A 22,635-nucleotide genomic window follows, 5' to 3' on the forward strand; every position below is an offset into this window, starting at 1 on the left:
AGAGGTGAGGAGTTGAGAGGAGTTTTCAGCCTTAGAGTTAAAGTAGATTTCAGTAATGGACACTGGAAAACCATTTGAGGGCCTGTCTACCCTTGGAAGAACTCTCCTGAGCTGTGGTTCACTGGAAGTAATGCTTCAAGCAAAAACATTAAATCCATTTTGATGACTTAACAAAACCACCTAGCACCTAGGACTTTTTCTTTGGCTTCTGCCATCATGACTGACATGAACTGAAGTTTGGCTACTGTGTTCCCTGAGGAAGACTCAACCAGAGGCCACATAGGAACATTCAGTCAGTCCCCTGATCCATGTTCTAGCTTCAACTGTTCTCAGTCAGAGTTGCTCTCTTTTCCGAGTAACAGTTAACCTTTTAAATAACACATTAAAACACATGTACTCTTCTAGACTGGCATTGCTATCAAGGAGTTCAACGCCAGTTTTAAACATTGATACTGTTCTGATAGCACAACACTTTTGCATGAATGGAATGAGGTCACTGCTTTAACTTATAGATTTCATATTCTTCCCTTTTTACTGCAAGAAAACTGTTGAAGTTGCCATTTTCATACAAATTGTCTCAAAAAAGTCTCTGGTTTGACATACGGTTCAAGCACATGATCTTGACAGAGACAAAATATCAGCCAATCAAGCATTTTTAGTACCTGTCTTTTAACATTTTTCAATTAATTTGAAGGTAACCTGATTATGGGGCAAAGATCACAAAGATGTGAGACTGTGTTTAAAATGTCTGCCTTTTAGTATTTGCTTTCAGAACCTGGGATTGCTTTAATGACATGATTTCTGGAGAAGTTACTTCCACTAGAGGTTCCTTCCTCCCCCATTTTCCTTTGAGGATGATACAGGTTGGAAGGCACACATCCTCAGGTCAGAGTCTGCAAGCCAAGTCTCAGCTGTCTGTCATCTACTAATGCCATTTACTAGGTTGTTTTTTTTCTAAGCCACCACCTATAAATAGCACTAAATAAATAAAAAATGGAGATAAAGCACAGAGTAAATGCTCACGCATGCTAGCAAACATATCAATAAAGAATAAACTTGGAACTTTTCATCTCAGAGGTAAAACATTTCATCTGACACACATTTAAGAAAGGAAAGAGACAGCATTCAGATGCAATGAACTAAAAACTAAAATTTTTTAAATTGCATATACAACCTTTTTAGCAAATCAAAAATTCATGTAATCATTCAACTTGCTGTTCAGCCACTAAGTCATGTCTAACTCTTTTGCGACTCCATGGACTGTAGCCCATCAGCCTCCTCTGTCCATGGAATTCTGGAGTGGGTTGCCATGCCCTCCTCCAGGGGGTCGTCCCGACCCAGGGATCAAACCTGGGTCTCCTGCATTGGCAGGCGGATTCTCTACCACTGAGCCAACAAGGGAGCCCTCATCATTCAACTACATGACCATGAATAAAAGGTCTAAAATAAGGCAGCAAAATTATCAGAGCCTATACCACCTCTGTCTGAAACACTGAGTATCAACTCTGTGAGATGGATTTCTGGGAAAAGACTAACATCAATCAGTAGTGGTCTATTCAACTTATATAAACAAGAGACTTTCCCCCCTTCATTTTAAGAAGGTTTAATTACTCTATCCACCCCCACCCTCTCCATTTCCCTTTCTTAGGAAATTATACACAAATGTGAGACAACATAATCTGAAGACTATTAACTATATTTACTAGCATATAAAATTTAGAACATTTCAAAATGCAAACTAAACACAACATTTGACACAGGCAAAAGATGGTCTTTAGGGACCCGGAGACTCTGAAGCAAAAGCCTTGGCTGTATTTTAAACTTTTCTAGAAAATGGGCTGAGCAGGGGTTGCCCAAGAGATGAGGACAGTGGTTTTGCATTTTGGAAAAAGATCACTGTGAAACTGACCCTATCCTTCTCTTCTGGAGTATATGAAAGGAACTAGCCTCATAGCTAGACTATAACTAACCCCTCCCCCTCAAAAAAAAAAAAAAAAAAACCAACCCACAAGTATCTTCACTCTTAAAGAATATAAATTATTGAAAATATTAAAGGGATGTAGTTACTAGGCTGAAATTCACCAAAAGCAGCTCAGGGGATGAAAACAGTTAACCAGTGACAACTGGTTTATGTGGCCACACTGCTTTCAGATAAGCAGAGGTCTCAGCCCACTGCACAGTCTCCGGAAGCTGGCAAAGAAAACAAGAGTAAACATTTTGTGTGTCTTGCGAGGCTCTTCCTTAATTCAGGTCAAAGTCAGATGACTCTAATCACAGAAGAGCTGGAGAGATGCGACCTGACAAGAAACGGAGTTTTAACCTAAACAACTGTACATTTTATGTTCCAGTATGTTTAAACTTCCTCTAAATGTTAAAGCTGACCAGGTTTCTCAAGTTTCCCTTGAGGGGAAGATTAGACCACAAATGACAGTTACAATATAACTGTGCGTGTAACTGCAAAGAGCAATGGTCAGAAAGTAGCGAGTTAGAGCTAGCTTTCAATCCTTTAAAGCCTGTTTTAGTGAAACAGCAGATCAATTATATTTGCATAATCAACCCAACAATGACTTTACTATATTGCCTTATATACTGCACTAGCAGATAGATGTTTACATAAACACTGTCTATATGCTATTAAACACATAAATTATACAACTGTATATAATAATGTATATAATATAGAATCATTTATGTATGTTACATTTTTATAGTTATACCATTTATGTTATACCATTTATAATACCAAAATAGTTATACTATTTTATAAGTTTATGTTTTATATATCTATGATATAATGTATATGTATATAATAATATATCTATGTATATAGATATATAAAACATTTTGAGAAACCCTAGCCAAGTGAGGGCTAATGCAAAGGTTAATATTTCAACCATTTAATAAGCCCCACAGCTTCCAACTGCCAAGGGAAGGAACTGTCCCTTAAAACTAATCACCTCTTCCCAGTCTGTTCCGATGAGGTTCTTTTGCTGGAACCAAGAGTAACTCGTGCATTTGTTTTATTCTCTTTAGATTTTCTTGGGTCTATTGCCTGAGAATGGAAAAACCTGGTTAACTCTTTTTTTCCCCCACATATCAGACCACAGCACAGGTCACGGACAAACCAGGAGATGATCTGTCCTTCTGGCTGACAGACCGTGGCCAGAAACACAGTACTGTCACACAGCACAAACACTGCCCGAAGGTCCTTCCACTGCATCACACCGTCGCTTAAGAATGCTGGTCACAGAGGGATGGGACGGGGAGGAAGGGGGAGGGGGGATCGGGATGGGGAACACATGTAAATCCATGGCTGATTCATGTCAGTGTATGGCAAAAACCACTACAATACTGTAAAGGAATTAGCCTCCAACTAATAAAAATAAATGAAAAAAAAAAAAAAAAAAAAGAATGCTGGGTCAGGACTTCCCTGGTGGTTCAGCGTTAATCTGCCTGTCAATGCAGGGGACTCAAGTTCAATACCTGGTCTAGGAAGATTCCATATGCTGCGTAGCGGCTAAGCGGGTGAGTGATAACTACTGAGCCCACACTCTGGAGCCCTCAAGCCCTAGTGATTGAGTCTGTGTGCTCTAACTCCCAAGGCCTGCACAATATAGAGCTTGTGGTCTGCCACAAGAGAAGCCACTGCAACGAGAAGACCCCACTCACAGCAACTGGAGAAAGACTGCATGTAGCAACGAAGACCCAGTACAGCCAGACAGACAGACAGAAAGAAAGCAAGCTGGGTCAAAAGTCACACGGTTGGGGTCAAACCCTAACTCCTGCATAAGCTGTGTGACTATGGGCCATTAACTAAGCTTTAATTTCTTTATCTTTAGAGCAGGTAAAATATTAAGGCCAATGTCATGAAACCTAACGAAAAGTAACAAGTCAATGTAACAAAATGTTAGAATGGCATCTGACACAAAACAAGCATTTGTTGAACACACAAATACAGGTAGGTACAAATTCAATCTTATATTTATTTATGTATATATATGTTGATATATGTATCTCTTTAAATTTTCATACACAGTAAACATTTTCTCCATGTCAATAATAGTTTTGCCCTTTGTTGTCTAGTGTTTTTTTTTTTTAATAAATATGCATAGGTATTTGGAAAAAATATATCTTACAGTTTTACTCTTCTGCTAATTATTTAAGATAATCAAAATGAATTCCTTTTCAATCTATGCTTTTCTAATTATAAAACTTAATGAGACAGCAATTCTGAAGTTCACCCTCCTGACATGAGAAGTTGAATGTATCCCCCTGAGCTCTTGATTACCAGGGAGCGCCTCTCAATTGCTTCCACATGACATACAAGGAAGCGACACATTGAGGTCTTGCGTCACCATTTTTCTTCCTCAAAACTCCATCCACCATCTTGGCTTTACTGGTACAAAAGAGAAGGAAGCCTGAATTTGGGTTCGTGATAGTTAAGCAGATATACTGGCAAGACGTTTGATAGTATTCTTAAAATTTTTTTTTAAAAATTGTCAAAACATATCTGAAGGTGGCCTTTCATTGATCTTATCTGAACAATGTAACACTTTCAAATCAGCACAAAATACCCATAGGCTTATTCTTATGTTTGTTTGTTTGTTTGTTTTCCATTTGGTAGGACTTATTTATCATTTATCAACACTTAAAATCCCCAGGTTGTATCTTTCCATAATGCATCTACAATCTTCTTTATTCTTTATTCTCTCTTTGGACTCTGGAAGAGCTTTGAGTTTCTCCTCCACGATGTTAATTTTACTTTCAGTAGTGTTAATTCTATTCTTATTGCCATCCCCTATGGATTTTAATGTGCTATACAGCATTCTTAATTTCTTTACAATTTTTTCTTAATGGTTTCACTCTCATTTCATCCCATCTAATTCTTTTTAGCTCATTATCATCTAACTGCTTCCTGCTCCTCTTTCATTTGGGCCATTGTTGGTGGTCTGCTCTTCTTTCAAATCTTTCCTATGATCTCTCCTTTCCTTTACAAAGCAATGTTTTGCAGCTATTTTCCCCCTTCTATTTATTGGCCACTATACAGGGAGATATCTGCCTAGCCCTGGTGTTTGCTCTGAGCTGCTGCTGATCCACATGGGTGCTGGCTTCAGACCGAGAGCTGGTGGGCAAGTTGAGCTGAATAGTTCCCAGGCCAATTTCCAATGTGATTTTCATTTTAATATTTCATTTCAAGGTTTTGCTGAAAGCAAACCTTCTCCAGCCTTTACTGCCAAGGCTTTCTGAGGGTCCGAATGATGGTGGACTCAAACAATACTCAAACCCTCAGGAAACACAGCTCTAACTCTACCCGACCTCCAGCACTTGACTTTTATGGAGTAAGAGTCTCGGGATGTAACAGTAATACAGCCCCTACCCACCCCACCCCCAGCTCTGCCTGGTTATTTTCTGAGTTATGACCTTCCACCGAATAAAAGGCACTGCTGGAGGAGCTTAGAAAGAGGAAGGGAAGAGCATTCTGGGGACAGCTGCTAGGAGGCTTTTTCTGAATTACAGGCAGAGTCAGCAAGGACATGGCTCTGCCTACCTATTTTTAGGCGTCAAAACTTATTCTGCCTGTATTTTTAAACCCAGTTCCGTTTGGTTTACAGTAGACATTTCTCCAGCTAGTTCTAGTTTTTACAACTGTTTAGAATGTAAGGGCTTTTCTCTACCTTCTAAGAGACTCCAGCAAGAAGCATGTCAGGACTACCAGGCAGACACCTTTTTAAATCAGGAAACTTTTAATAAGTTTCCTTTTTAATTGAAAAAAAAAAAATCAAAAATAAAAGCACCCAAGAATTTTTACTGGCACTCATATCCCTAGGGAGACTTTGTGTGTGTAATGTCACAGTGCCCTTTTAAATTAAACACCTAGAAATAAAATTCACCTGAGCCTTTCACTTGCCCTCATCTACCCTCTTGTCGTCAGAATTCAGGTAACAAAAACACGATGTTTATGTTATAAACTTGGCAGTGACTAACGTTCCTGAGAAATAAAGTTTGACATTCAAAGGAATTTAGTTGTTTAGCCAAACTCTAAAAATGGCATTTATTGCTAATTTTGACAGAACTCAGGTACAAGACTTCATATTCACCTGATTTCATTTGAGATTTCTTATAATTAGAAATTTTAAGCAGCTGCTATCCACATGCCAAAACACATAATTTTTATGCTCGATATCCTCAGCTTTGGGCTTTTAAGAAGCAGGCAAATAACCAGCCTGTGCTCAATTTTAGCTAAAATGACTCGATTTTGACTCAGAAGTCAGAAAATGTGGAGCTCAGGGAAACATTTGAAGTGGACGTTTAACTTCTTCAAAACTAATCACTTATCAATGGTACATAGCTTTTAAGTATCTGAGAAAAACTGCACATACACACATGTAACCCCAAACTTTGTTTCAGGTTCATGGCCTTATCCATTATCAGTCTCTTTGTGACTCAACTCTTTCATATGTTTAGCAACATAAGAAAACTCTGTAAGTTGTAGGTAAAATAAGATAATTTGTGTGATTGTATGAATGTAACAGCCAATTAAACTTAACAGATTAAATACACATAATTACAGACCACCCAAAAAGCAGAAAATAGCTGATTTCTTCAGTTACTGGTAACTCCACAAAAGACTGCTTCACGAGACCCACCCAACTGCCGGCTGGAGTGTTCTTGAACCTCTGAATGCTCCTTTTAGGAAGCTCCCCCTTTCAAATATTTATACAATCATTTGAGCTTTAGTTTCTTAATCTGGGAAATGGTTATAATAATGCCATATTTGCAGGGTGCCTATAAGGATCAAAGGAAAAATGTCTTTAAAATGCTTAGCAGAATGCTTAGCAAACTGTTAAGTCAGCAAATTTTTAGGGTGTATTTTGAAAAAGCCATTTTCAGTATTTAAACAAATAGATGGGAAAACATGGGACAATGACTCTTAATATATACTTTGATAACTAAATTCATTACATCTCATTCCTTGGTACCCTGTAGATAATCACTGAGCAATTTACCAATAAAATCACATCTTGCTCTAATTTCTTTGAACCTCTCTCCTTTGAAAATGGAAAATTTACTTTTTGCTCCCGGGAAAAACCATGGCAAGACCTAAGTTAACCATGCTGTAAAATACTCTGGAATTACAAATTAACAATGATACAAATATTCAATGACATTTCCATAGTTAAGACACAGGAATAGAAAGAAATTTCAAATGAATTACTTACTGATAAAAGAAGCAACATTCTTAAACATTAGAAAAATTTTTTAAAGAATAAAAATAAAGCCACGAGTGTTTAGTGCAGATTCACAACAGATTACTCTATGAACAACCTGAGGTCATTTTGAAAACTGCATTTTCCAAAACACAGTAGCAAGTGGGAACCAATGCTGCCTTTCTCTTGCTAGGGCCGTGATCCCACATGCTGAGTCTGAGGGCACTGTGCTGTTTTTCTTCTTAGGGTAAAGTCTGGGAGATAACACTGACCACCCAGTAGTCCCTCTAGTTTTACAATGCACACTCACCTAATGCTTATGCTAGAGTATTATTCTCTTGGGTAGATATTTTAATACTTCTATCTCATAAATTGGAAGAAGTCTAAATAAATCTTTAAAACTTGAATAGGCAAATGTTATAAACATCGCCTCCTGCCTTGGAAAATTTAACAAAAAACCCACTAGAAAAATCCCTAGGAGCTCTGAGCACATATCACGTCAACAAATTCAGTTATGCTACACAGACAACAGTTCAAGGGAGGCATTCATCAATGTCTTTAACTCACTGATGAACTGCAGTATGTACAACGGGAGGACTCCCAAACCAATTCTGATGCCAGCAATAAAGGTAGGGCATAAACTCTCACAATGGTGAAACAGATCTTAAATTCATACAGTACATAGATCTGCAAAAACTTGGTACCAATTTGGCACTTTCATTAGCAACAATCTCACATCATCCCAAGTACAAAAGACCTGCAATCAGATCTTGCGTGAGGTCACGTGAGCACATCTGCTCAAATGTCCTTGTTTATTTCTCTGAGTTCCTTCCTTATTTTCTCTTCTAGCTTCTAGTATTGTTATTATTATTATTATTTTTACTTTTTGGCAGGGACTTCCCTCGTGGCTCAGACGGTAAAGAATCTGCCTCCAATGCAGGAAAGACCCAGATTTGATCCTTGGTTCGGGAAGATTCCCTGCAGAAGGGAATGGCAACCCATTCCAGTATTCTTGCCTGAAGAATTCTATGGATAGAGGAAACTGGCAGGCTACAGTCTATGGGGTTGCAAAGAGTCAGACACAACTGAGCAACTAACACACACACACACACACACACACACACACATTTTTTGGCTATGCCCTTCAGCATGTGGGATCCCAGCTCCCCGACCAAGGACTGAACCTGTGCCCCATGCACAGGAAGTGATGGGAGTCTCAACCACTGGAGGACCAGGGAAGTCCTGGGTTGCATTATTGGGGAAACACTACTGTGAGAACTTAAGTTTTCTGGGTTTTGGTTCCCCAACAATTCTTATAAACAGGAATGGAGAAACTTTTACCGGTCAAGTGTTACTAAGAGGTTAAAATAAAAATATAGCCAGAACTCAAAAGATAGAGCATCTACATCTTATCTTACAAGTAGAGACCAGTGAGATAAGAAGGGTTACATAATTTACAGAAAGCAAAGCCGAGTGGAATTTCTGGTTCAAATAATATATCATAGGGATTTCTATTTCACATATGCCTACATCTTCACCATCTTGTATATCAGATTTGATCATCAAATTACAGTCTCCTACAATAGAGTATAATGAATTCACAGTGTTAACTTCAATATGCATCAGATTGTGACAGGACAGAAGAATCTATAGGTGCTGCACCATACAAGCGGCCAACCGAGAATAGATAAAATAGATGAATGCAAACACCCCCAAGCAAGAAACAGTAGACAAGGTATTCGTGAAAATGACAGCCAAACTTCAGGTGGCATAAAGTCAGTGCAACAAAGTTCTGCATATAAAAATTAAACATAAAGATCTTCTGCTTGCCTGTTTTGTTTTTAACTGCAAAGTTATGTCTTATGAGAACGTTTTAAAAATGTATACTGCACGCAATTATCATAGCAGATGCAAAACACAGTCTTTTATATAAACTAGGAATAACACATTTACTATATAAAGTATTCTAACATTTCATTAAACGTGACAGTTTAGGGAGCTGTACCGAGTAATTCAAATAAAGCCAATTTCTAGTTCACTCTGACCCCCTCTATTTAGATTAGTTTCATTGAAAGCTGAAAACACTGTTTTGATATTGAATGCTATAAATTCAATCAAGACCTCAAAAATTAAGATATAATCCATCATGTAACTGTGCCTCTCATTTCTAGTTAAAATATCAACTTATTCTCTCCTGTTTTAGCCTTCAAACCAATTTTATGTCCTTCCTCATGGAAATTTGTTAGCAACAAAAACACACAAATATGCACCAGCCAGCTGTACTGCTAACATCTGTTTTGTTTTACTAAGAAAAACATGGATATGTAAATAGCATCTAATACTTGGTATTCTTATTTGCCAGAGGTACCATATTCTCCCCTTTGGGGAAGCTACTTAGCATATAAGGTGCCATGTGTTGTTGAATTTCAGAATTTTGAATGTTTATTTTCTCAAACTCTGACTTATTGAAAAAGTGCTTATTAATCAGAATTCAGAAGTGTGCCTGTTTTAGACAAAGATGCGTTCACTTAGAAACCAGAAAAGAACGACATCAAAGTTATCAAAGGATCTATTGACAACTAAGCTAAACAGTTAAAATAGAAACACTTTTAACATGTAGTGTTCTACTTTCACAACAAAGAAAACTGTATCAGAACATTAACATTAGCTAGGTTGCTAGTAAACAAAATAGGATCACTCCACTTATACAGCTCCTGTTTGAATCAGAAGTGGGAGGGCTTTATTAGGTTGCACAGATATAGACATTGGACCCTTTACCCATTTTGGAAAAAAGAACACAGAATGAAAACTCTAGAGCCAGTAGCCTTAATAAAAGCCTCTGAAATACAACTCACTTAAGTAAAAATTAACAATAATTTTCATACTGCAGCTGGGATTCTACATGACACAGGCTATGGTAGCCTGGTAGGAAAGCTTTGTCTTGTCTGTAACCCTGAACTTAGTTGTCACCGAAGTTCCAGGAAAGAGAGTATCAAGACCTTCTCTTCTAATAACAGGCTGGAAGGAGGAGGGAGGATTCTAAACTCTCTAGGAGAAGAGGAGAGGGTCCAGCTCATTCCCACCTGCGAGAGGGGAGCTTCCGGCTCCTTTTCACCTTGGGGTGGCCTGCAAGTTTCTAACGCAGCTGGGTCAGCTCAGGGTGGAACCCTCCTGCTAAAAAGCAGCAAAGGTGAGAATCCTTTCTCTTCTTGTCAATTTCCTTTTCAAATAACTGTGGATATGGAAACTGTTAATTAGGGTTACTTCCTCCGGGAAAACAAAATAAATAAATTTAAAAATAACAGGGACACATCTTAAACCTAGAGAATTCAGTAAAAAAAAAAATAGAAACGTTGGTGCTTCTGAGAGAGAGAACTGTGTTATAATATGTAACTAAATGCCTGAGTGACATAGTCTATCATAAGAGAAGTGGTTAGGCTCACCTGATTTTATAAAAAATGATTATCACATTTCTCCCACTCCAGGCCTGCTCTTTAGTCAATTACATTTATGACATCTTTCAGCAGTACTTTTCTCTTCTTACTAAAACACAAAGAGCAAATACATATATTGGGAATTCCCTAGCAGTCCAGTGGTTAGGACTGGGTGTTTCCACTGCTGGGGCCCATGGTTCAATATCTGATCAGGGAACTAAGATCTCCACACACACACCCCCCCCCCCCGCCCCCGCCCCACAAAGAAACACTTACATATTAGTATCTGGGTAAAAATGTCTATTGTTCTGATTTTTTTCTACTTGGTCAGAAGTTAAAGACAGGGCTCCAAGGCCCTGATCTTCAAATATCCTATACCCAGGCCTGCTTGCTCCCCTAAGCAGAGTGACTGATGAAAAACAGGGAGTCAGCACCAAAGTGAAAGGTCTCACCCCGTCACTGGGGGTGGTTAACCACAGTCCTCCCGAGTCGCAGCAAAGTCTCACTTAAGCAGGAGAGAAGGTAAGGAAAGTTGTGACAAAGCAGATTCTTAACTAAAACAGGATTCATAAGGCAGAAACTCGTGAGGCAAAGCAAACTGTTTTCACGGGTACCATTTCTGTGGGTAACAGCAGTACGTCCTACCACGGGGCTCAGCAGAGGTGTCTAATTTGGGATCAGGTCGCCATCCTTCGTGACCCCTGTACAGTGTAGCTGATTTATGTGACTTACTACAGCTGGCTTCCCAGACGAGGGAACGACAACCGTGAAGGGACACACAAATGCCGAGTGTGAAAAATGGAAAAATCACGTGCCTGGGGAGACCGTGAGAGCAAACACAAGCTGCAGGCTTTTCTCCTTTTCTGTTTGAAAGAATTTTGATCAAAGTTTAAAATAAGCCACACCAAATGTGTGCTTTATGTTTTGTATGTGGGACCAGCTGGGACCCACTGTCAGAGTCCAAAGTAGGAGCTGGGGGAGGGGAGGAGTGTGTGCATGGGGGATGGAGGTGGGGATGAACTCAGATTCCTAAGTGATCACTCAGGCTAGCGGATTTCAACATCCTATACAAACCAACGTGGTCATGGAATCTCGCTAGTCTAAATATTCCACATTAGCGTGACTTTAATTAAAGGACTGCAGAAGACTGTCTTGAGAAATAGCCCCACTGGACGCTATCTGAAAGAAACACATTTTGATTCTCTTATCCCTAAATCCCCACTTCCATCAACTCATTTCCTGGTGTCAGGGGAAATATGGCAGCGTGGTTGAAGAGGGCTGTGTTTATGGGAATGCCTTGTCCTGTGCGAGCAGCCTGGCGCAGAGAGGGCGGAAGGATGGCTTTTTAAGAGCTCACGAGTACCACCCACTGTGCACACCCATCACCTCACCAGGCAGGGAAGAGGTTCTCTCCAGAGAAGGTAAAACAGGGTTTGACTGGCTTTTGGGAAAATGAAATGTGCTGCTCAGAGCTGCAACTTTAGCTTCCACGCAAAGAGGAGATAAAAGACGGAGAGTGAGAGCATAAAATCTGTGCCCGAGGACACTTGCTGATCTTGACACAAGTTCTATTCACTTTGCTTAAGTGGCTGACAGAGCCCACTCTCAGCTCCACAAACTTTCCTGCCAGAAGAACTACCAGTCCTAGGAAATGGGATAGAAAAAATAAGCTTTGGAGACAACCAGGCAACCGGTCAAAGCCAAGACTGCAAGATTCCTCAGATGTGAATGATGTGAATGAACAATAAACCATGATGTCTAAAAACAGAAATGGGCTGTGACAGACTTGACTTACAAAGCATATGGCTTATTTCCACAGTCACGTGGGCTGTGAACCAGTTAGATGATGCATTTCAACAGCAAGCATCTGTCCACCCGCTGAGCATCTACGGCCCTGTTGGGATAATGGAAGAGTCCCCTGCCCTCACGGGGCTTACAGGCTACCTGAGGGAGCAGAAAACAAAGAAATGACACGACAAGTAAATTCTGTAGTAAGTCAGATGACAAATGCTTTGCCAAAGCGGAGAGGCAGGCTGCCACGAGAGACTGAGGTGGGCAGAGCCAGTCTCCCTGAGAAGAAAGCTTTAAGCAGAGTGGAGAGGAGGTCAGCCAAGAGCGTGTCTAAGCAGAGCATAAGGTGGGAGAGCGGCTTGAGGGGGGCTGGGAGGTGCCCCAGAGGGCACGCCACCTCTCTGAGGTCCTGACTTCATCGTTCATCCTGCTTTCAGCACAGAATAGGCGCTCAGTTCATTTAAACTCCAGGAAACACAAGGGGATCCAGTGTACAAACTCAATGCAGACAAGAGGCCAGCGCTTCGTAAGAAAACTGCACGCAAACCAGATAGGAGGACGGTACAGTTTCCGGAGAGGAACTGGGTGCCAGACCTTCCATAGGTTTGTGACCCTCTTTTCTTCCCCAAAGTGGAACATGACAGCTTTATTTCTAGGAACATACAAGAAAAGTGGGGAAAGCATGTTGCTATCTAAGGGGGAACTTCTCACACAGATTCTACTTGTGGGCAGAGTTTACGGACAACTTCCTTTGACAAAGAGGGTAGGCAGTGAGGAGCCTTAAACGCACATCCCTCAGCCTCCTTTTATTCCAAGCTCACGGGGGTGGGGGTGCCGTGCCCACCATCCCCAAGACACTCCTTCCACGAAAGAGACCTGCAAGTCACAGGGGTAACTCCTCAATAAAATAAAGACAGTCAAACCTGAAAAGCAGGCTAAGTTGGGTAAAGGAGTGAAAATGGAAAAAAGGCCAAAGAATTCAATTACAGTAGGAAAAGAACCATCCTTTCTCACCTTCACATAATTTGTCCCTGCAAACACTTTTCAAATAAACACACTCTCAGGCAAAAGAAATTAGAGTCCCACAGGTTCCAACAAATCTGTCCTTACAACTGTTTTCCCTATCAATCTGACATGCAACTAGCATGAGCTGCTGAATCCTCTTCAGAAGACAAGATTAACATTTCTAGAAAATCTAGTATTTAGCATCTCAACTCCCTACCCAACCTCCCGATACTACCTTTTCAACCTTTCAATGGCTCCTAATTTCTCATTTATATTCAGGCCTGCTCTTTACTTTAGTGCACATTATGAGTCTCTTTCTTATTAAACTCTGCTAAAATTTTTCATTTTACTCTAACTTTCTATGCATTAAAAAAAAAAGTAAAAGCTGTTAAAAATCTCAATTATTACCACAGTACATGAGAAAGAAAGCATTATAAAATATTTTATATCTTACAAAGAGAAAACTTGAAGGAAAAACTGGCTTTTCCGTATGCTATAATCAAATGAAGTTACACCTGATAGCAGATATCAAATGCAATTTTTGTTTAGCAGTTATTTTTACAAAATTTTTGTCCCTAATCTTGGCAAGGCATCCCTTTCCACCTTTTAAATAATCTTTTCTACTCCAACTCAGATATGTTTACGATTTTGTAATCTTTCGTAATGTGTGCATGCTTAGTCACTGAGTCATGTTCGACTCTGTGACCCCGTGGACTGGAGCCCACCAGGCTCCTCTGTCCATGGAATTCTCCAGGCATGAATACTGGAGTGGGTAGTCATTCTCTTCTGCAAAGGATTTTCCCAACCCAGGGATCCAACCTTAGTCTCCTGCATTACCATCTGAGCCACCAGGGAAGTCCCAAACTGTGACAAATGAAAATGAAGTGAAAGTCGCTCAGTTGTGTCCGACTCTTTGTGACCCCATGGACTCTAGCCCATAGAATTCCATCCATGGAATTCTCTAGCAAGAATACTCGAGAGGGCAGCCATTCCCATCTCCAGGGGATCTTCCTGACCAAGGGATCGAAACTGGATCTTCAGCATTGGAGGCAGTTTCTTTACCATCTGAGCCAAAACAAATTGCCAACAACTGCTATATCACAGAAAAAGCAAGGAGTGCCAGAAAACCATCTACTTCTGCTATATTGACTACACCAGGGCCTTTAACTGTGTGGATCACAAAAAACTGTGGAAAATTCTTAAAGAGATGGGAATACCAGATCACCTTACCTGCCTTCTGAGAAATCTGTATGCAGGTCAAGAAGCAACAGTTAGAACCGGACATGGAACAACTGACTGGTTCCAAATCAGTAAAGGAGTACGTCAAAGCTGTATATTGTCACCCTGTTTATTTAACTTATATACACAGTACATCATGAGAAATGCCAGGCTGGATGAAGCACAAGCTGGAATCAGACTGCCAGGAAAAATATCAATAACCTCAGATATGCAGATGACACCACCCTTACAGCAGAAAGTGAAGAGGAACTAAAGAGCCTCTTGATGAAAGTGAAAGAGGAAAGTTAAAGAGCTGGCTTAAAACTCAACATTCAAAAAACTAAGATCATGCCATCCAACGCCACTACTTCATGGCAAAGAGATGGGGGAAACAATGGAAACAGTGACAGACTTTATTTTCTTGGGCTCCAAAATCACTGCAGATGGTGCCTGCAGCCATGAAATTAAAAGACGCTTGCTCCTTGGAAGAAAAACTATAACCTAGACATACATATTAAACCTAGACAACATATTAAAAAGCAAAGACATTACTTTGCCAACAAAAGTCTGGCTATTCAAAGCTATGGTTTTCCTAGTAGAGATGTATGGATGGTGAGAGTTGGACTATAAAGAAAGCTAAGGGCCAAAGAATCGATGCTTCTGAACTGTGGAGTTAAGAAGACTCTTGAGAGTCTCTTGGACTGCAAGGAGATCAAACCAGTTAATCCTAAAGGAAATCAGTCCTGAATACTCATTGGAAGGCCTGATGCCGAAGCTGAAGCTCCAATACTTTGGCCACCTCATGCAAAGAACTGACTCACTGGAAAAGACCCTGATGCTGGGAAAGATTGAAGGCAGGGAGACAAGGGGACAACAGAGGATGAGATGGTTGGATGGCATCACAGACTCGATGAACATGAGTTTGAGCAAGCTCTGGGAGTTGGTGATGGACAGGGAAGCCTGGTGTGCTGCAGTCCATGGGGTTGCAAAGAATCGGACTGGACTGAGTGACAGAACTGAACTGACTGAATCTTTCATATGCTGATTATTTTTCGTTTTGAATCAGTCTCCATGTAAGGAAGTGTCTCTAACTTAAAATATCAAAAGTCAAATGAAGAATATGTAGTTGGTAGGAAAAAAAGAAACAATTATGCACATACCTCCTCCCCAGCTAAGTGAAGCTATGCAAGAAACAGAATGGTTGACAAAATTACGTATATATGTGTCAAACTTTTTTGACTTATCTAGAAAGAAAAACTAACTTTTGTTTTGAACTGTCAAGTTAAATGTATCATTTGGGCATTACTTCTAACAAATGGTATAATGTTTATAAAACAAGTATCCCTGTTGGGTTGTGATGGAAGAGAAAAGCTCTTCTCCTCAAGTATCTTTAGTGAGTTCCTTGACTTTTATAAAATATTCCCAATTCTACTTACCCTTGCATTCTGCTTCTTCACTCTTGGTACTTCATTCATTTGCGCTAGAATAAGTCAGTGTTAAAGAAGACGCAAGAGTACCAGGAGCTTATCCAGAAATAGTCAGTTTTACTTGACAAAAAACCACTGCAGTTGAGTCCACCCATTAGAAACACATCTTTCCATACCTTTCTCAGTCTGTGGGCAAAAAATTATACAGGGGGAATAATGCTTGAGATTTACTAGTGAAGAAATGATTTGACAAGGCTGTTAACAGCAAAGCAGCAAAACGCTTGCCCCTGTGAAATGCCTTAAGAAACAGCTGTGCTCAGAGCTGAAGTGGGGACCATCTCCAACCAACAATGAGCGGGTTTTGGGGTTTCCCTGGTGGCTCAGTTGTAAAGAACCCGGCTGCCAATGCAGGAGACACGGGTTCAATCCCTGATTTGGGAAGATCCCACATGCCTTGGAGCAACTAAGTCCATGTGCCTCAACTACTGAGCCCGCATTCTACAGCTTGGGAGCCACAATTATTAAAGCCCAAGTGCCCTAGAGGCCGTGTTCTGCAACATGAGAAGCCACCTCAAGGAGAAGCCCAAGCATTGCAATTAGAGAGTAGCCCTCTTTAGCCACAACTGGGGAAAATGAAGACCCAGTACAGCCAAAAATAAATAAATAAAATTGTATATATAAAGGAAAAAAAAACCATGAGTGGGTTTGTATCAAGGTGGTTTCCATTTGAGATAAACATTCAGTGGCTTCTTTTTTTCTCATAAACAGATGACATGAACCAGGCAGAAGAGGTTCCCTGTGCCTCTATACTAACTACAGGATCGAGTTTAAGCTTCAGCCAGTACTCCTGGAGAAGAAACCAAGAGATAGAGACCAGGTTATAAAAACACTGGTTTCTTCTCTACTGAGTTCTGTGGTCATTTTATTACTCTCTCCATTTCCCATGAAGATCATTTTCCATTAAATATACTTACATTAACCTTACCCTCTACTTTTCCCTAATGATTATTTGGATATACAGTACCAATTATATGAGTAAGAATGCAATAGGTGTTTGATTCCACGGTGACTCTAATCGTGTTCAGAGACATTCACTAAACAGTTTCTCAGATATCATGTCCTATTTTTATAACAACTCTCCACCCCACGAACACAAATTTCTAGCCATGTAATAACTAACCATCTTTTATGCACCATATGTAAATTCAAGTAAAGCGGCTAAAACAATTTCCGCCCAGAGCATTTTATCCCAGCCCAACCAATCTGAGCGGAGAAGGCAATGGCAACCCACTCCGGTACTCTTGCCTGGAAAACCCCATGGACGGAGGAGCCTGGTAGGCCGCAGTCCATGGGGTCACACACAGTCGGACACAACTGAAGCGACTTAGCAGCAGTAGCAGTATCAGCAACCAATCTGAGACTTTTCCTTTAAAAAAAAAAAAAGGAGTCATGAAGCAATCACTCGTCAATACTGACCTTGTTGCTCACTGTCTGCTTCAGTTTTTGAAGGACCTGGGGCAACAGGAAGGGGTCGAGGTGGCCGGGGCTTTGGTGTGGGAGGCGAGATCTTTTTCCTTCCAATATATTCTACGTAAGTTCCCGGAAAGTCTCCCCTCTCCCCTGTCGTCTCGTTATAGCCATTTAACCAGCCAATTTCTTCAGGCTTGGCCTCCTGGCCATCACTGAATCCAAGAGCGACTAAGGACCCCTTGTTCACAGTCAGTATGTCCCCCAAGTGCAAGTCAATGTCCTCGTCCCGCTCCTTTTTATAGTCGTAGAGCGCCCGGTACTGGTATCCCTCCGCGCTCATGGCTGCAGACCCGGGACCATGCGACGGCTGAGGCCGGCTGCGCACTGCAGTCTACCCTGACGTGTCTACGGGGAGTGAACTCAGAGTGCGCGCGAAGGCTCCTGACACACCTCCAGCAGGGGGCAAAGCGTCAATCTCCAAAGGCTTAGGAGGAGAGGTGATTGGCCATCCGGCCGTCCATCTGTCCTCCATGAAGGGTGTGACTCAAGTCAAGGCTCTCCTCCTCTGTGGCCGCGGTCCCTCCACCGGCTTCCTCCTCTTCAGCGACTCGTCAACACGCCAACTCCAGGCTGACGCCCCCGGCGAGGCCCGATCCTTTCTGACGCTCTCGTCACGCTGCCCATCTGTCGTCTGACTTGACCAGGGCACGCCGCATGCGAGCTGCACCTAGCAAAGGGAAAACAAGACTTATGAATGAGCGGCACACGGGCCATCTGCGAGACTCTGGCCTCGGACTGCCATTCAACAAGTGCTTAACCAGTCTGGCAGATGGACATGGGCCGGCGTCCTTGCACTTGACGCGGTGTACACAACGAAGATGAGCGAGGCAGGCAGTCCCTGCTTTCTAAGAATGCTCGGCGGGCTGAGAGGGCTGCTGGCACATGGCAACATCTCTGAGACAAGAAGGGACCCAAGGAAACGTAACCCGAGGTAAATGTCCTAAGAGAGCAGAGACCGAACGCTAGGGAGTTCAAACAGGGGAGAGCAGGCATCTGATGACGGAAAGAACATGCGGTGTGAACTTAGGTGAAGCTGTGAGGAGGCGCGTGTCACATTCTGCTAAGAGCCAGAACAGGCAGTCCAATACGTGCGAGGCCAAAGAGGAGGCATCGGATCCCAGTTAGAAAGATAAGCAGGGGTTTATGACACCACGCATGAGACTTCATGAGTGATGCTAACTGCAATGGGAAGCCAGTACAAGCCTTGGAGAAAGGGGACAGACAGGACCAGGGTTGCACGTGAAGAATCTCACTCTAATCCTGATGCATGGGAGGGGCTGTCACAGAGACAGAAGGGGAGAGCCAGGCAAGGCATTTTGCAGCCATCTGGGCAAGTGGCCACGAGGGCATGAACCACAGTGGCAGGAGAAGGTGTGGAAAGGCAGGACCTGAAAAGGGACAAAGAGGTGTGTGGGGGTAATAGCAGTGCTGAAACATGGATGGAGAAAGAGAAGCACCTGGGACTAGGATACTGCATCCCAGTGGGGGAGACGGAGAGACCACAGCATGATGAGGAACAGGACCACAGAGAAGCCAAGAGGAAGGGCTCTTCCCAGCCTCCATAGCTGAGTGAAGGTTCAAGGCACGATCCGACTACTGGTGCTTACAGATCAGCTACTCCATCCACTATTTTAGAACTCATTTCAACATGACATCAGATAATCAAGAAATATTTACTTGTGTGTCTGTTTAGCAACATGTTAGTACGTAGTAAAACAAAGAAATAAAAAAGACAAAAATTTAGTATATAATACCAGAACATAGGTCATTTTGTTGGTAACTTCCAAGCAAAAAAAAGCAAAGTAGAAAGTATAAACTGTACAGAAAAGTAAAAAATAAAAAGGAAAAATGTTCTCTCCTTCTCACTTTCTCTTTTATCCCAAAGGTTATTACTGTTTGATATTAAAAAGCAATAAAAATGATATATTATTTTTAAAAAGAGAGAAAGAGAGCAAAAAGGGTGACTGATCCTGAGTTCATGAGAAAACCATAGATACCAGTATCAGGCAAAGGGAAGCCAGGAGGCCTTGGTGGGCTAGAAGTGATGCTGAGCATCCAAACCCACGTGTGAGTAGCTGAAAACCTGGTCTGTGATTCAGGACAGGGAACACACCTGAAGTTTGATAATCAGCTGCAAATAAGACACGAGGAAACTCAATGGAATGAAGGAACTCAGAAAAAAAATATTAAAAGTTCAAAAAAAAAAAAAGATCCAAGGATGAAACATTGAGGCTCACTGAATGCTGCTGAAATGGGAAAGTCAAGGTCTGGAGACAATGCCATGTCCTGGAAATAAGGGATAAGAGGGTTCAGGTGATTTCTAAGACTAAATCCTGCAAAGGCCTCTGGGAGTGTAAAATAGGCAGGGCTCGGTCACACCAGGGCTGCGTCCATCATGGACGCATGGCAGAAAAGCAGAGCAAGCCACTCTAGTCTGATGGTATAGAGGATCTGATGTTCAGTTGCTAAATCGTGTCCGACTCTTTGCGACCCCGTGGACTGCAGCACGCCTTTAAGGAGTTAAGGGATAAAGAGAAAGCAGATAGCTGCTGCAGATGACTCTATGGAGACAGTTCAGTGGAGGAGAAGATGCAAGTTTCTTCTTTTTTTTTTTAAACTAGTGGAGGCAGAGGGCTCAGAGTCAAGAGACTCTCTTAAGATAGGCAGTAAGCAGCTTGGATTGCTTGGATTGCCGCTAGAACAGCAGAGAACAGCGTGCGCTAGGACACACTATGCGCACCCTGTTCATTTCTCCACGTTATCTTGGTCATAAAGAGGAAAAGCAAACTCACGGTTTCAGTTAAGCTGGCTGAACAATAAAGCAATGAAAACAATAGCCTCACAATGTCGGTGTGCTATGTCAAAGAGAGCTTTTGTAAGTTTTCAAGAGTGGAACCCTTTAGAAGTTTAATATTATAGGCACTCTGCGGTGCAGGCATCTTAAGAAGCAAAATCTAATCACAGATTAATTGTTATGCTGGCATTCAGAAGTGTAAAGCATTCAACTTTACATGGCTAAAGCCTCTTAGCTGTAATACAATAACGCTCTTAGGAGAGTTACATATTAAAAGAAGCAAAAACAAACACTGGAGATCTTTGTGTAGCAAGAATATTAATCTGGGGTAGTATTCTACTTTGCATTTCAGTCGGCAGAGGAAAAAAAATTAAAGCAACCAGCAGAGCATATGAGAAAAATAAACTATGTTATGTTTGAAGACAGCCTCTCCTTTTGCCAGATCCAGAATCAAATTAAATATTCACTGCATAAATTCACACGAAAATGTAGAACTAGCAAATCCCATTTTTAGTACTAATGTACTCTGTTACAAATGAGACACAGAACTCTAAAGAACATGGAAATCTACATATCCCTAAATGCCTGGAAACCAGGCAATATGCCTAAGGATAATTTAATTCCTCCAAATTTGCCTTGAAATTTTTGTTAGCTTTTCCTGGCAATTTATGTCTTTTGGGGGGGGGGGGGTAAAAATCCTCAACTGGTAGGCTGGGTAGATCTTTCCGGCAGCTGCTGCCTATGGCTTCCTGTTTCAACAACCCAGAAGGCCAGTTTGGTGAGATTCTTAACAGAATGAGCAGTATAATGATCCCTCTCTCCCTTCTTCCCTGTCCCCTGCAATTCCTCCTCTCCCCTCTAAAAAGCCTCAGCAAACTGCCAAGGCTTGCTCATGACATATCTCTGCAGCTATGCATGTCCTGCACCAGGGGACACTGTAGTACGAAAAGCCTCTAGGTCTGCTCACGGTTTTATAAACCTAAAAACTATGTTTACACTGGCCTGAAGCTAAATCCCTGCAAAGAGATAAAGAACCCTGAGGAACCCTAAGACTCTAGCAACTGCTAGACTCGAAAGCAGCAATAACAATCCTTGCCTTAGATGCCAGAGACTTGTCTCTACAAAGAACCCCTCCCTCACCATTTGTAAGAACCACCTTACCTTGTGTATAAGAATCTTGTGCAGAATTCTGGGCCCTCAACCGAAAAAAAAAAACAACAAAAAACAAAAAACATCCCCGGATCTTCTATGACTCTAGGGCCACAAGTAGCACACTTTTATCTTCTGGGACTCCACCATCAAGGCCAGGAAGACCAATCAAAACAATCCAAGGTCAGCCATGATTCAGTGGCAATTAAGTGAGTGGAGAGCAATTAAAAGAAGCCAATTAAGAGGGAGAGCTGCCTAGCCATCTGGGGGGCAGGTGAAGGGCATCCTATGGAGAGGTACAGAGAAGCCTTGGCTAGAGGGAGGGGGCATGTGGCTTCTCTGCTGCACGATGTACACTTTCTCCTGATGGCCACGCCCAATTAAATGATGTCACTGTCATCATGGTCATCATCCAATACTGGGAGCTATAGATGTATTAACCCATTCAACCATCACCATCAAATATTTATTGGGAGCTATATGTGTATTAAAATGGGTCAGTAACCATGAGGTGGGTACTACCAACATTCTCACTTTACGCAAGAGGAAATGAGGTGCAGAGAGTTTGTGTCTTGGCTGTGATATCTTGGCCATGAAAACGCTCAGCAAGTGACAGGTAAAACTAGAGTTCAGATCCAGACAGTCTGGCTCCAGAGTCATCACTTTTAACATTCTAAAACCTGCTGCTCAAACTCAGTTTCCCTGGATGCCCATGGATGGCCAGATACGTCAATAAGGTCACCCATGTAGATTCCTTGCCTGCATACTCAGACCTCTCAAACTCATCTTCTGCTTTTTACTCTCTGTGATAGTGGCCTTATTGGCATCTGTGGCTCTTTCACAATAAAACACCTGCACAAAGAGAAGCCTTTATAACTCAGCAGGAGTGCCCTCAAGTCCGAGACTCAGCATCCTGGACCATGCAGATTTTCTTCCAAAGAGACTTTACTGAGATGCATCCTTGCCAAACAAGTTCATAAGTGGGTGAATCAAATACTGGGCACCGAACTTCTAGAAGGGCTACCCTCATAGCTCAGTTGGTAAAGAATCTGCCTGCAATGCAGGAGACCCCGGTTCTA

At 41.6% G+C, this 22,635-nt stretch overlaps 1 protein-coding gene across 1 annotated transcript in view; it reads right to left on the reverse strand.

The window, feature by feature from the left end:
- PIK3R1 (phosphoinositide-3-kinase regulatory subunit 1) overlaps window positions 1–22,635 on the reverse strand; it is a 92,164-nt gene that overhangs the window by 62,622 nt on the left and 6,907 nt on the right. Inside the window, exon 2 of the mRNA XM_043887927.1 lies at window positions 17,560–18,280. Within this exon, the coding sequence (XP_043743862.1) occupies window positions 17,560–17,893 (334 nt within the window). The 5' untranslated portion in view covers window positions 17,894–18,280. The remainder of the gene's footprint in view (window positions 1–17,559; window positions 18,281–22,635) is intronic.

This window comes from Cervus elaphus, chromosome 25, assembly GCF_910594005.1.
Source record: "Cervus elaphus chromosome 25, mCerEla1.1, whole genome shotgun sequence".
Lineage (NCBI taxonomy): Eukaryota > Metazoa > Chordata > Mammalia > Artiodactyla > Cervidae > Cervus > Cervus elaphus.